At 44.2% G+C, this 16,448-nt stretch overlaps 1 protein-coding gene across 3 annotated transcripts in view; it reads left to right on the top strand.

The window, feature by feature from the left end:
- The window catches only part of LOC126284473 (TRAF-type zinc finger domain-containing protein 1-like), a 79,363-nt gene that overhangs the window by 48,540 nt on the left and 14,375 nt on the right, over positions 1-16,448 (top strand). For all 3 annotated transcript variants that reach the window (XM_049983426.1, XM_049983427.1, XM_049983428.1), the window contains one exon: positions 9,370-9,554. In XM_049983426.1, coding sequence (XP_049839383.1) covers positions 9,370-9,554 — 185 coding nt within the window. The remainder of the gene's footprint in view (positions 1-9,369; positions 9,555-16,448) is intronic.

Consider the following 16,448-nt stretch of genomic DNA (forward strand, 5'->3'; position numbering starts at 1 on the left):
ATGTTACCACCATTGCTTTTAATGTCACCAAAGGTTGTTTTGACTTTCCTGTATGCTGAGTCTGTCCTTCCGATAATCATATCTTTTTCGATGTCTTCACATTTTCCCTGCAGCCATTTCGTCTTAGCTTCCCTGCACTTCCTATTTATTTCATTCCTCAGCGACTTGTATTTCTGTATTCCTGATTTTCCCGGAACATGTTTGTACTACCTTCTTTCATCAATCAACTGAAGTATTTCCTCTGTTACCCATGGTTTCTTCGCAGCTACCTTCTTTGTACCTATGTTTTCCTTCCCAACTTCTGTGATGGTCCTTTTTAGAGATGTCCATTCCTCTTCAATGTGTTGCCTACTGCACTATTCCTTATTGCTGTATCTATAGCGTTAGAGAACTTCAAACGTATCTCGTCATTCCTTAGAATTTCCGTATCCCATTTCTTAGCGTATTGATTCTTCCTGACTAATGTCTTGAACTTAGCCTACTCTTCATCACTATTATATTGTGATCTGAGTCTATATCTGCTCCTGGGTACGCCTTACAATCCAGTATCTGATTTCGGAATCTCTGTCTGACCATGATGTAATCTAATTGAGATCTTCCCGTATCTCCCGGCCTTTTCCAAGTATACCTCCTCCTCTTGTGATTCTTGAACTGGGTATTCACTATTACTAGCTGAAACTTGTTACAGAACTCAGTTAGTCTTTCTCCTCTTTCATTCCTTGTCCCAAGCCCATATTCTCATGTAACCTTTTCTTCTACTCCTTCACCTACAACTGCATTCCAGTCGCCCATGACTATTAGATTTTTGTCCCCCTTTACATACTGCATTACCCTTTCAATATCCTCATACACTTTCTCTATCTGTTCATCTTCAGCTTGCGATGTCAGCATGTATACCTGAACTATCGTTGTCGGTGTTGGACTGCTGTCGATTCTGATTAGAACAACATGGTCACTGAACTGTTCACAGTAACACACCCTCTGCCGTACCTTCCTATTCATAACGAATCCTACACCTGTTATACCATTTTCTGCTACTGTTGATATTACCCGATACTCATCTGACCACCGAGCGAGGTGGCGCAGTGGTTAGACACTGGACTCGCACTCGGGAGGACGACGGTTCAATCCCACGTCCGGCCATTCTAATTTAGGTTTTCCGTGATTTCCCTAAATCGCTCTAGGCAAATGCCGGGATGGTTCCTTTCATAGGGCACGGCCGACTTCCTTCCCATCCTTTCCCCAAAACCAACCAACTCATCTGACCAGAAATCCTTGTCTTCCTTCCACTTCACTTCACTGATCCCTACTATATCTAGATTGAGCCTTTGCGTTTCCCTTTTCAGATTTTCTAGTTTCCCTACCATGTTCAAGCTTCTGACATTCCACGCCCTGACTCGTAGAATGTTATCCTTTCGTTGATTACTCAATCTTTTTCTCATGGTAACCTCCGCCTTGCCAGTCCCCTCCCGGAGATCGAATGGGGGACTATTCCGGAATCTTTTGCCAATGGAGAGATCATCATGACACTTCTTCAACTACAGGCCACATGGCCTGTGGATACATGTTACGTGTCTTTAATGCAGTGGTTTCCATTGCCTTCTGTATCCTCATGTCGTTGATCATTGCTGATTCTTCCGCCTTTAGGGGCAATTTCCCACCCCTAGGACAAGAGAGTGCCCTGAACCTCTATCCGCTCCTCCGCCCTCTTTGACAAGGCCGTTTGCAGAATGAGGCTGACTTCTTATCCCGGAAGTCTTCGGCCGCCAATGCTCATTATTTATCAAAATTTAGGCAGTGGCGGGGATTGAACCCGGGACCGAAGACGTTTTGATTATGAATCAAAGACGCTACCCCTAGACCACGGGTTCTTATTAACAGCTTTTTCAATATTAGACAACAACATTTTGGGTTTTCACGTAGCAAAACGTTTGATGAAGTTTAATGAGATAATAGATTCTTTTGCAGAAAGGAAAGCACGCCGTGTAAAGCTGTAACAAGATTAAAGAGGAAAAAATGCTGAGACACAAGAACTGAAGGAATGTGTACTGTCTTGCTTGCCTCTTCTCTTTACTGTTTTTATGTTTCCTGTATTTAATTTTATGTCACACAAAAGAGAAAATTATTAGCTAATAGACAATAAAGAGTCCAAATTTTCTGAGGAGTTCTGACTCTCCTGGTCACAAGAGATATTCTCCCAGTCATAAATAATCCCACCCAGTTTTAGTTTTGAGTTATTTTTTAAAGGGGGTAGGATGTCAAGGATGTCCTGAATATAGTTTTGATGGCTTCCACTACAAAATACACACGTTTGAATTCCACAGAGCGAAATACAGTGACATGCAACAGAAGAATGCTGTGTGAAGAGGCATGGCACTGCACTTCGGCACACTTAAGATGGAACAACGTGTCTTACATTTCCTCGAACATATATGTAGTATGCATCAAACTCTTCAGATATATATTTGCTACATAGTTTTGAAATATCAGCTGCCAGCAGCCTCTAAGTGTTCTCGGATACAATTCAACACTCAGAAATATGAACCCAAATTGTTCCCCTCTCTGGCCTTACTGTGGGAGGAGCGTAAGGCTCAGGATGGCAGTGACACTTATTCGCCCCAGTTCCTAGTTTCTACGAGAGCTGCTAGGGAGTCTTTCATGTCAACAAAGCCTCAATTCTTCGTAGAGCATTTAGAGGACAAGTTTGGAGAGGTGGAGGGCTTGTCCAAATTGCGCTCTGGGTCAGTATTGATAAAAATGGCATCCTCTGCCCAGTCATGAAGGTGACTTGCTTGTGTGAAGTTGGGGGATGTTTCAATTACCATCACTCCCCATAAGAGATTAAATATGGTCCAGGGTATTATTTTCCATAGGGACGTTCTTTTGCAGTCTGATGACGAGCTGTGCGCCAATTTAGAGCGTTGAGATGTTCATTTCGTCCAGCGCGTTCTTTGGGGTCCAAAGGATAATCAGATTGCTACCGGTGCCTTCATCTTGGCCTTCGAGGGTGATACATTACCAGAGAAGGTCAAGGTGATGGTCTACCGCTATGATGTCAAGCCCTACATCCCTCCCCCGATGCGCTGCTTTAAGTGCTGGAAGTTTGACCATGTCTTCCCATTGTACTTCCAGCCTCACATGTCGAGATTGCGGACGCCCATCCCAATACTCCATGTGCCCCGCCTCCCATCTGTGTCAACTGCAGAAAGCATCGTTCACCTTGCTTGCCAGACTGTAGGCTCTTACAGAAAGAACGGAAAATAATGGAATATAAGACCCTGGACCGACTGACTATACTGAGGCTAAGACGAAATATGAATGACTCCATCCTGTGTGAATGACTTCCTCATGTGCCGCCGATACGACAACCATGCTAGTGCCATCAGTTCACCGAGCCGTACATCTCCACATCCCCCCTTGCCCTTGGGGGACACTACCCACCCTGTTGCTCCTGCCCCACCTACCTCGGGAGCAACACCCCTCCCCCACCCACCCATCGGGATTTCCGTCCCCGCTTCTAAGCCGGAGAATGGGGTCCATTCAGTCCCTCCCTTCCCAGGTTTCCACAAGTGGGAAGTATGATGGCCGGCAGTGGTGTAAGTGCCCACAAGCAGCTGGTCGTAGGGCTTTGCAATCCTCCTCCGTCCTGGAGACTGGATCGGTGAAGCCCTCCCAGCCAGTGAAACCCAAGGAGCAGTGAGAAAAGTCCATGAAGAAGACCTCTAAGATGAAGGAACTTGCAGTGGCACCCACTCCACCGCAACCTACTGCTTCTGAGGGCGAGCTAGAGATTCTGGCGTCCGCTGAGGACCTAGATCTCACCGGACTCTCAGACACAATGGTTATCACTTGCATAGGTACTCAATCGGTGGCAGCAGATAACCCAGTGGCTTAATCTGCCTCCTCAGTCCCTTCACACCTTCTCGGCCATGGACAATGTCATCCTCCAGTGGAACTGCAGCGGTTTTTTCTAGCATCTTGCTGAGCTCTGATAACTTCTCACCTTTCACCCTTTCCTCTGCATTGCTCTTCAGGAAACTATGGCTATTGGGGTTATTATAGGAACTAGGCAACTTATGAGAGGGTATCTGGTGGCGTCTGCATCTACATCCTTTACTCCCTTTACAGCGAGTCTGTCCCTCTACAAACACCTTTAGAGGCTGTCGCTGTTAAGGTATGAACGCCTCGGGCTGTTACTGTCAGCACTCTCTATCTTCCACCAGATGGTGATGTCCCGCAGCATGTTCTGGGTGCACTGATAGCCCAATTGCAGCCACCTTTTCTGTTACTGCGTGACTTCAATGTCCATAACACTCTGTGAGGTGGATCAGTGGCAGCAGGCCGAGGCAGCATCGTTGTGCAAGTATTGTAACACCTCGACCTATCTGTTTTAAATAATGGTGCATTCACACATTTCAGTGTGGCGCATGGCACGTACTCGGCCATCAACCTTTCTATCTGCAGCCCTAGTCTATTTCCGTCTGTCCAATGGAGTGTGCATAACGATTTGTGCGGTAGTGACCGCTTTCCGATCTTTCTGTCACTGCCACAGTGTCACTCTTGTGGGCGCCCCTGCAGATGGGCCATCAATAAGGCTGACTGGGACTTGTTCACCACCATTGCCACTATTGAACCTCTTCCCAATGACGCCATTGATGCAGTTGTTCTATCGGCCACCACCGGCCTCGTTACTGCCACAGAATCTGCCATTCCCTGTTCTTCCGGGTCCCCTTGGCGGAGGACTGTGCCTTGGTGTTCGCCCGAGATCGCTGTGGCGATTAAAGATCACAGACAGGCACTCCAGCATCACAAGCGGCATCCCTCATTGGAACACCTCATCATCTTTACATGGCTCCGTGCGCGAGCTCACCGACTCATTCGCCAATGCAAGCAGGATTGTTGGGAGAGGTATGCCTCCACCATTGGCATCTCTCCATCACAGGTTTGGGCCATATTAGGCGACTCCATGGCTATCAGACCCCTGTCAGCGTCCCTGCACTTTGAGTTCCACTTCTGCGAATTACCGAATGGCCTTCTGCTCCCTGGAAGAGCACTTGGAACGTCGGAGCCTTTCATTTCACACGCGCCACCCTGAATCGTACAATGCTCCGTTCAGTGAGTGGGAATTCCAAAGGGCCCTAGCCGCTTGCCCTGATACGGCTCCCGGGCCAGATTGCATCCACTGTCAAATGCTCAAACACCTCTCGGTGGACAGCCAGTGACGCCTCTTAGACCTTTTCAACCGTATCAGGGTTGAGGGTGAGTTCCCGTTGCAATGGCGGGAAAGCAGCGTAATCCCCGTGTTGAAACCTGGCAAGAACCCACTGAAGGTGGACAGCCACTGCCCCATCAGCCTCACCAACATTCTGTGCAAGTTGCTTGAACGGATGGTGAGCTGGAGGTTGAGTTGGCTACTTGAGTCTCAGAGCCTTCTGGCTCCGTCTCAGGGTGGGTTCCGTAAGGGCCGCTCTGCTGCCAATAATCTGGTGTGCCTGGAGGCTGCCATCTGACAGCATCTGGTTACCGTCTTTTTTGACATGCGGAAGGCATATGATACGACATGGCGACGTCGCATCCTCTCTACACTTCATGTTTGGGGTCTTCGGGGTCTGCACCCGATTTTCATACAAAATTTTCTGTCACTTCGTTCCTTCTACGTCCAAGTTGCGGCCTATCATAGCCCCCCCCCCCCCCTCTCCCCCATGATTTCAGGAGAATGGGGTACCACAAGGATCTGCCTTAAGTGTCTGCCTCTTTTTGATTGCAATTAATGGGCTTGCTGCGGCGGTGAGAACATCTGTCTCATCTTTCTTGTATGCTGATGACTTCTGCCTATACTATAGTGCCACTGGCGTTGCAGCTGCTGACAGCAGCTGCAGGGCACTATCCAAAAGGTGCAATCTTGGGCTATAGTGCAGGACTTCCAATTTTCGGCTGCCAAGACCTGCATTATGCATTTCTGCTGGCGATGCACTGTGCGCCCTGAACCACGGCTATATCTTGACGGTGAACCTCTTGCTGTGGTGGAGACGCATCAGTTTTTGGGGTTGGTTTTCGATATCCGGTTGACTTGGCTGCCTCATATTAAGCAGCTTAAGCAAACGTGCTGGTGGCATCTTAACGGTCTTCATTGCTTGAGTTACACCAGCTGGTGTGCCAATAGGTCTACTCTTCTGTGGCTGTACCAGGCGTTAATACCATCCCGTCCAGATTATGGGAGCCTGGCTTACGGTTCAGCATCCCCTTCTGCATTGCCTTTGCTGGACCCCATCCTTCACAGCGGGATCCGACTCGCCACTGGAGTTTCCCGGACAAGCCCTGTCAACAGCATACTTGTGGAGGCAGGTGTCCGTCCATTGCAGATCTGGTGCCAGTGATTACTGGCCGCTTATGATACACACGTTTGTAGCTTGCCCAGGCATCCCAATTATCGTCTCCTGTTCCCTCAGTAGGTCAGCCACCTTCCGGAATGGCGACCCCGGTCAGGTCGTACGATCACGGTTTTCATCAGAGCTTTTCTCTCTAGGCTTGAGGTTTTCCATCTTCCACCTCTTTTCCGGGCCACTCTGCGTATACCCCCGTGGTGTGTGCGCCGCCCATGCCTTCAGCTCGATTTAACACAGGGCCCAAAGGACTCAGTGCCTCCTGAGGCTCTATGCCGCTGGTTTCTTTCAATCATTGCTGCATTTCAAGGCTCTGACATCGTCTATTCTGACGGTTCGATGGTTACTGGTTATGTCAGTTATGCTCTTACTCTATGGGATCATTATAAACAACACTAATTGCCGGCTGGCTGCAGTATTTTCACTGCCAAGCTGGTCGCCATTTCTCGCACTCTAGAGTATATCCGCTCCTGCTCAGGTGAGTCCTTCGTTATCTGTAGTGACTCCCTGAGCAGTTTATGAGCTATCTATCAGTGTTTCTCTCGCTCTCGTCTGGTGATGGCTATCCAGGAGCCCCTCCATACTTGTGCCTGTTGCGGCCGCTCTGTGATCTTTCTGCAGGCATCCCAGGAAATGAACATGTTGACACGCTGGCCAAACAGGCTGTCAGTGCACCAGCCTTGGAGATTGGCCTTTCTGAGAGTGACCTCAGGTCAGTTTTGTGGCAGAAGGTACGGTACTTTGCACCTGGGGTGAAGAATGGTGCACCCTTCCTTCATTCAACAAGCTTCGGGCCATCAAGGAGGCTACCGGTACGTGGTGCTCCTCCTTGCTGGTCTCTCGCAAGGACTCTATTGTCCTCTGCCGGCTGCACATTGGCCAGTCACACTCAGTGTGATTTTAATTCCTTTTCTCTGGTCTCTGTCTGTGCATTGCTTGTCCTGTGTTCTGTCTTGTCATCTCCATTGTTTGTTTTTATTCCTTGTGGGGGAAAAAGGGACCGATGGCCCTAGTTGTCTGGTTGCTTCAAACCCACAACCTAACCCCCCCCCCCCCCCCTGGCCCCCATGAGGCTGTGTTGGTGGGGGGGGGGGGGGGGGGGCCACCACTTTCCAGTTTTTGCCTCGGTTTGGAAATATCGTAGATCTGGGGATGGCTGTAGAACACTGTTCAGCTTCACTAATAGTGTTCCTAATTTTGAAATTGTCTGTGTCAGCATTGATGAAAGTGTCACTTTACTGAACTAGTTTGAAAGTTAACCAAAAATAGTCTCTACACATAATGTAACTGACAAATGGATGTCCAAAGTACTCCCACAGGGTCTATAGTCACTTGAAATTCCCAGTTTTACTGCCTTTGAACAGCCATGGCAATGGGTCATCCTCTTTGTTAAAATGAAAAGTATTCCACCTATAAAAAGAACAGGAAAGTAATAGGACTTACTACAGGATACCTGTCTCGTATAATGTGTTGTGATCTGGGGAGATGGAGACCCTTTGTGTGCAGGAGGCTGAGCACGGAGTGTGGGAGACTGGGCCAGAGTACACACGGAGGCATTAGTGACACAGTAGTATTTTCTAAAGTATATCAGTATGTCGGAAGGTGGTCTGGTACATGCGTGAGCCACAAGGAAGTGTTGACACGTCCTGTCGTAGACTGCCAATCTTGCGTCTAGGTCGAGGTAACTGACTACGTGGTGCAGGATGTTGATTTTTGTGAAGACTAGGCCCTGGTCATCCACCACAAATCAATTGAGACTGCTAGAGATGTTCACAAATTGGCTAGGGATCTGCTCAGAAGTGCCACACCTGGACAGTGTACAGATGACAGCTTGTTGATATCCATGATTGACCATTAGTTGTAGATATCCATGATTGACCCTTAGTGGAGGAAGGCTAATGCATGGCTATGGTTTGTCAGATTAGCTGTGTCTCAATGTTTAAGTTGGCAAGTGTGTGGCAGGTGGACCACCATTAAACAACTTTTTGTAGTTTCACTGAAGCTCGATATACTGTCATTCTCTCTGGTTCTAGTGACGAGGACAGAACAAAGGCACGACTGCCCATGTATTTGAGCTCTAAAAGCCTCATTATTTGAAGGGCCAAGCCTGCATTGTAGGTTCAAGCTCACCACAATGGTTCAGTAATTACTCTGTGTCGCTGAGCTCAGGTTTTTCTGCAGCATTTGGCTATTGCAGTGGAGCATTGTATGCAACCTCATTTGGAGGTTGTGTGGTGATGCTTGCCTGGTGTGTCCACTATATTGGCAGTGTGCCGTGTTGCTGTTCTGATTGGCATATTGGTCGAGACTAGCCACCTCAGCTCTAAACTTGTTGGGTAGAACCTTAAAAAAAAATTAGGCATGTACACAGAAATTATTCTGTGGCATAACAACAGGAATATACACTGGACTTTGAACCAGCAACATCTGCACTGGAAAACATGCGCAAATTCTCCAACAACTTTCAGCGTCTAAAGAAAGAACAGGTAGAAGTTCAGCTGCATGTCAACGCATCTGCAGTCAACATGCAACTGAGTTGCAGAGCATCTAAATAAATCTGAAGCACATGGCACTGGGTGCGGTGATGCAAACAAATACATCTGTGACACTGGAAGTTTTAAACACACCCTTAACACATGGGGCAAGGTACTCTGCAGTGTTAATACATCCACAGTGGTATCAGGATTAACTGCTCAGGCAGGAGCAGGTCTTAATAACATATATGATTGTGTCATTTCAACTGCATCAAGAAGTAAAAATGCATCTTCATTGTTTCAATGTAAATTGAAATTACTTAGATGTAGATAAAGCTACTTCATCACAAACTGGGAAAGATTTGGGGGGGGGGGGGTGTGGAGAGGTTTTCTTGACTGTACTGGTATTAATGTGGAGACTGTTTGCACTACTTGCCCCAATTACTGTATATTGGAACAAAGATTTTTCATATAATGCATGTAAAGTAGTAACCACATGCTTTCCTTTCTAGGGCAGGAAGAAGTTGATATCGATCGTCTTCTGGCACTGCGGCTGTCTGAACAGGAACAGGAGATGACGTCTTCATTACAACGTCAGCACACACCACCGTATGAAAGAGATGAGACTGAATTAGTGGCACTACCATGTGAATTTTGCCATGCCATGGTCCCTGCCAATCAGCTAGTTCTCCATGAGGTTTGTAATTATTGTATTTTTGAGTCCTGCGCTTAGAATGTTTGTGAAATTGTCTTGCTCTTTTCTGCCCAGAAAGATCAAAACGTCATCAGATAGAGAGTGCAGACAGTAACAGCCCAAGGTGTCCACACCTTTACAGTGACAGCCTCTAAAGGTATTTGTAGAGGGACAGACTCGCTGTAAAGGGAGTAAAGGATGTAGATGCAGACGCCACCAGATAGCCTCTCATAAGCTGCCTGGTAATAGACACGATAAAACATTTACTCAGAGATGTGAAATTACCCATGATTGATTTGTTTGCAAATATCTCTGTATTATACAGACACTTTAAGGTAACACTTTCCAGTGGGAGTTGGGGGGGGGGGGGGGGGAGGAGGTCGGCAAGTTCTGAGCTAGGGCGGCATAAGATACTGCTTGAGGTCAGACCTAAAGTACCACATATGTGACACTGCCAACTTAAGGAAGCAGTTGCATGGTAGATTTACGAACGAACACCTTGAATCAGCTTATGCATAACTCATTGTTTTCTTTCTTATTTTGAAATGAATGAAGAGACTAATCCTGGTCCTTCATTGGGTTTCAGTACAGTTTTCACAACAGAAGGGGCTGGTGATACCTATGACCCCTCCTCAGCTCAGCTTTTGTAGAAGTGTAAACTACATGTGTAGGCTGCCAGTCCCCTAATTGAGTAGGTGGGTTTGTTTCCCTGCACTGATCCTCTCCTCTCAGGTGGCCCGAGTTCTAGGTAGTTCACACCTGTAACCGACTGCCTCAACATTGTGCCCACAGTATGTAATGTGCTGTATTCTGATAGTTGCAGAAGAAATGGAACTGCCATGCATTGGTACTTTTCCGGTTTTAGAAGCATCCTTTCTGATATAGCGCTATATCAGCCATTTGGGATTTTTGGCTAATCAGTTGAGTGATAATGTGTCAGTAATGATAAACCGGAGCCGGGTTTTAAATTGTAAGAAATTTCCAGGGTCAGATATGGACTCTGACCACAACCTGTTGGTTATGAACTGTAGATTAAAACTGAAGAAACTGCTGAAAGGTGGGAATTTAAAAAGATGTGATCTGGATAAACTGCAAGAACCAGAGGTTGTAGTGTGTTTCAGAGAGAGCATTAGGGAACAACTGACAAGAACGGGGGAAAGAAATACAGTAGAAGAAGAATGGGTAGTGTTGAGAGATGAAATAGTGAAGGCAGCAGAGGATCAAGTGGTTAAAAAGATGAGGGCTAGTAGAAATCCTCGGGGTAACAGAAGGGACACGAAATTTAATTGATGAAAAGAGAAAATATAAGAATTCAGCAAATGAAGCAGGCAAAAAGGAATATAAACGTCTCAAAAATCAGATAGGCAGGAAATGCAAAAGAGCTTGGCAGGAATGGCTACAGGACAACTGTAAGGATGTAGAGGTATATATCACTAGGGCTAAGATAGATACTGCCTACATGAAGATTAAAGGGGTGTTAGGAGAAGAGAGAACGACTTTTATGAATATCAAGAGCTCGGATGGAAAACCAGTTCTGAGTAAAGAAGTGAAATAGAAAGGTGGAAGGAGTATATAGAGTGTCTATACGAGGGCACTGTACTTAGGGCAATATTATGGAAATGGAAGAGGATGTTGAAGATGAATTGGGAGACACGATACTGCATGAAGAATTTGACAGAGCACTAAAAGACCCAAGTTGAAACAAGGCCCCGGGAGTAGACAACACTCCATTAGAACTACTGATCGTCTTGAGAGAGCCAGCTCTGACAAAACTCTTCCATGTGGTGAGCAAGATGTATGAGACATGTGAAATACTCCCAGACTTCAAGAAGAATATAATAATTCCAATCTCAAAGACAGCAGGTGTTGAAAATTAGCGAACTATCAGATTAATAAGTCACGGTTGCAAAACACTAACACGAATTCTGTACAGACGAATGGGAAAACTGGTAGAAGCCTACCTCGGGGAAGATCAGTTTGGATTCCGTAGAAATGTTGGAACATGCGAGGCAGTACTGACCATATGACTTATCTTAGAAGTGTAATGGTACTTGAATTACGTAACCATTACGGCAGCTCATCTGAACCTCTCGATATCAGCAATATTCTACTGTGTTTCTGTAAAGTAGTTAACATGTTTCTGAGACCTTATTGAGATTTGATTTCATTAAAGTAGGGGTATTTTGATACATCGATATGTTTGTATTGCAATGATATTATTCTTATGTGTATTCTTTCTTTTGTCACTATGATCTTTTACATACTTGTAACTCTGATTTTTGGGCGCGTAAGCAGTTATTAGTTAGTGAGAGAGTCATACCTTGAAAAAGTCAAGTCTTGGACATCATGTGGGTAAGACGCATTTTGTAGTCAGCTTATAAAATGTGAACTTTAACAGTGAGGGAGAGTTTTTGAAGTACGTTTTGTATTGCGAAGTAATGTTTTGTGTGTTACGTGCTATTGCAACAAAAGTAAAAATAAAGAAGTGTAACTAAAATTCGGAGTGCTGATCACTTTTTTACATCACCATTGTTCTGCAAAAGTGTAATCTTCAAGAATGGTTTGTGAAACACATCTATAAAACTTTTGAATATCACAGTATAAAACCTAGGCCTCTTTGCATCCGAGCTTGGAATCATCACCTAGATTTTCGACGATTGAGCCATGATTTTACAATGAGACCAGTGTGGGAAACACGAAAAGATGAGTGCGTAGTTTATCCATTATTTCATGAAATGACTTTATTAACTGTGCTCTAATGACACCTGCCACACAATAACTTAGTTGTTGCCCAAAAAGGCAGTATTTAGCAGCGTGAGCAACACCACAATCATTATTAAATTGTGACCTTTGTTGTGGTAGGGTTGTTAGAGAAGATAGATGAAAGAAAGGCAAACCTATGTTTCTAGTATTTGTAGACTTAGAGAAAGCTTTTGACAATGTTGACAGGAATACTCTCTTTCAAATTCTAAAGGTGGCAGGGGTAAAATACAGGGAGCAAAAGGCTATTTACAATTTGTACAGAAACCAGATGGCAATTATAAGAGTAGAGGGGCGTGAAAGAGAAGCAATGGTTGGGAAGGGAGTGAGACAGTGTTGTAGCCTATCCCGAATGTTATTCAATCTGTATATTGAGCAAGCTACAAAAGAAACAAAAGAAAAATTTGGAGTTGGAATTAAAATCCATGGAGAAGAAATAAAAACTTTGAGGTTCGCTGATGACTTTGTAATTCTGTCAGAGACAGCAAAGGACTTTGAAGAGCAGTTGAACGGAATGGACAGTGTTTGAAAGGAGGATATAAGATGAACATCAACAAAAGCAAAATGGAATGTAGTCGAATTAAGTCAGGTCAGCTGAGGGAATTAGATTAGGAAATGAGAAACTGAAAGTAGTAAAAGAGTTTTGCTATTCGGGGAGTAAAATAACTGGTGACGGTCGAAGTAGAGAGGATATGAAATGTAGACTGCAATGGCGAGGGTAGCGTTTCTGAAGAAGAGAAATTTCTTAACCTCGAGTATAGATTGAAGTGTCAGGAAGTCTTTTCTGAAAATATTTGTATGGAGTGTAGCTATGTATGGAAGTGAAACATAGGCAATAAATAGTTTAGACAAGAAGAGAATAGAAGGTTTCGAAATTTAGTGCTACAGAAGAATGCTGAGGATTATATGGGTAGAACACATAACTAATGAGGAAGTACTGAACAGAATTGAGGAGAAGAGGAATTTGTGGCACAACTTGACTAGAAGAAGTGATCAGTTGATAGGACATGTTCTGAGGCATCAAGGGATCATCAGTTTAGTACTGGAGGGCGTCATGGAGGGTAAAAATTGTTGAGGGAGACCGAGATGAATACACTAAGCACATTCAGAAGGATGTAGGTTGCAGTAGTTCCTCGGAGATCCAGAAGCTTGCATGGGATAAAGTAGCATGGAGAGCTGCATCAAACTAGTCTCTGGAGTGAAGACCACAACAACAACAACAACAACAACAACAGTGACAAATTTACCTGTGACACGTTACACTGCCATTAATGGTGATGTATGTGCCAGCTAACACACGTAAAACTTTATGCCCACATAGTAGTTTGAAGAGAAATATGTACGTAGATGTACATCACCCAACAAATACCTGGGAAGTAGATGACTGGATGAGAAAGCTACTGTATACAGCTGTGTGCAGGACAGGATATGGGGATCTATTGGGAATTCTGTTTCTTTCTATTTCTTAGACAGTACTTTACCAGTTAAGGAATGCGTATCTTTGATCTAAAAACTAGAAATACCCGAGCCAAATGGTGAGAAGTGAAAGAATGGCAGAATTGAAAGCAAAAGACTAGTTCATAATGTTACAGCAAGAAGTTTTTCTCAGATCTGGAAACTATAGTGATCACTTATTAAATTTAGGCACTGAATGTATTGTACATTTTGAGCTCTGTTGTTCTGCTCTATGACACATTTTATGTAGAGAAGGACTCATTCAGGTTTTTGTTATGTTAGTTACATATGTATCTATATTACCAGCATTTAACCAACTAATGTTTACTGAGACTATAGTTTTGTAATATTTCTAGGTGGTAAGTGTTAACGAGTGAATTCCACTAGAACCTATGGTACAATGATTGTGAAGTCAAAGCTACTCCCATGAAATATACTTGGTCCACTTATAAGATGTTCAACTACATGTGTATCATCATAGTTGAGCTCCACAACACTCGTGTTGCAGATTTGATATCTGGCTCCTTGCTGCTGTGCATAAGGTGTGTTATGTGCTTGTGGCTGGCAAGCCTGTTACTAAGAGTGTAAGACGACCAGTGTGTATCAATTAAAAGTTTCTAATTAGGGTTTTGCATTTGACTTACATGTTGTTTCCTCACATTACTACACGAGTTCAGAGTTTCTTTGTAAAGCAGTCTCCTTGTTCTCATGGTATGCAGTCGATCATGACTTGGTGCTTTGACTGAAGTTAAATATCTTTACACAATACCACCAAAACAGATTTTCACTCTTATACACATCTATTATCTTATCCTCAATTATGAGCTTTTATGTCATGAACTTATACAACTGACTGTAGATGACTTTAGCTCAGTGGTGACTATACCATCCTGGCTCTTCATATATCACTGAAAGGAAACTTAAATTTAGTTTCAGAATACTGGACACAGATTGACTAAGTACATTCTGCTAGTCTTTCATGTAAATTTTTCCAGCTCATATGCCCACCTGAGGTTAGCAGAGTGGGCAAGAACACAGGTGCACATGGGTAGGCGAACAGCAGACACGCAGACAGTCTTGCAAGCAATCCGTAACATATGTTATTGTCCTGCGCTGACCAAGTACATGCCAGTGGGATTGGTTGAGCAGCCTACGCCAGCACAAAATGTGTGCAGTAAGTCTGTCTGGCTGAGAAGGGAAAGCACTGTGTGCGTGTCTTGGAGAAATAGAAGGCATGTGCAGGACTTGAGTGGAAGTGAGAAAGGTGATAAAGGCAGTTGGAGGACAGAGGGGAGATGGGCGTGTGGGGGGTGGGATTATCACGGGAAGGAACGATATGTTGCAGAGAGTGTTTCCATGTTCACAGTTCAGAAAACATGTTATTGGTGGGAGGATCCAGATGACATGCACTGCGAAGCACCGATTGAAGTTGAGCACACTGTTTGTCCACAGCATACTTAGCAAGTGAGAGGTCTTCCTGTCTCTCGTCCACAGTTCATCTGTGCCCATTCTTGTAGACAGATAGCATGTTCATGTAGAATACCACTGTGATTGAAGCAAGTTGGACATTGTGACCCTGCCTTTGATGGCTTTGACAGAAATGGAGTAGATGGTAGTGGAAGGATTTATGGGAGAGCTCTCGATACTAGGTCTTCTATAGAGATTTGAACTGTAGTGCAAGAGGCAGGGAGCAAGGTTGAACTAGGGACAGGTACAGATATTATATAGATTGGGTGGGCAGTGCAATAGTCAAAACCCCTGCAGAGAACATGATTCAGTTGCTCAATTCCTGGGTGATATTGAATCATAAGACACATCCTTGTTGCCAGCCAGTGGGTAAATGGGGAGTGGTGGGGTAGGTGACTAGGGAAACAAAATATGGGAGATCTGTTTATGTGCAAGATGAGAGGGTAATTTTCGTCTGTGAAGACTTCGACGTGACTCTCGACAAATTAGCAGAGAGGCAGCTCGTCACTGCACATATGATATCGATGGCTGGCTGAGCTATCTGGAAACGACTCATCGATGTGTAATGAGTGGTAGCTGTTGAAGTGGATGGTGTTGGTAGGTGTGATATGGAGGCAGCTACTGACTGAACCATGCATGTGGTGCACATTGAAAGTATTTCTCAAATGTCATAAATAATATGTAGTATTTTTATGAATCAGAATATTCAGTATGCACTTTTGTCCCTGGGTTCTTGAAATTCAGATTTCCTAATTAATATCTTATTTTGACTAATACAGTACAGTAGTAACTTTAGACATCTTGGCAACAGAGAAATTAAGGCTATAAGACAGTGATGATGAATTTTTGAAAAATTACATTCAAAGATTCAAACATTCTGAAAACCAACAATTTAACTTTTTAATTACTCAGTTTTCAGAAAAGATAAGATGTTCTTTAGTGGAGAAAGGATAAGTGCTCTAAGGTAAGATAGATCATTTATAAAACAACTATTTGCAGAGCCAAATTTTGATATGCACATGGGTGTAAGAAAATGTAAATTTTGAATATTTCTTTAAATTTAATGTTTGTTTATGATGTATTTATACTGTTATTAGTAGCCTGTAAATTATACACTGAGTAACAGGTGAATATGGATTGGGGCTAAGAAATGAAAGAGGATGCTGCCTGGTTGAATTTTGCACAGCGCATAACTTAATCATAGCTAACACTTGG

Source organism: Schistocerca gregaria, chromosome 8, assembly GCF_023897955.1.
Source record: "Schistocerca gregaria isolate iqSchGreg1 chromosome 8, iqSchGreg1.2, whole genome shotgun sequence".
NCBI classification, from domain to species: Eukaryota; Metazoa; Arthropoda; class Insecta; order Orthoptera; family Acrididae; genus Schistocerca; species Schistocerca gregaria.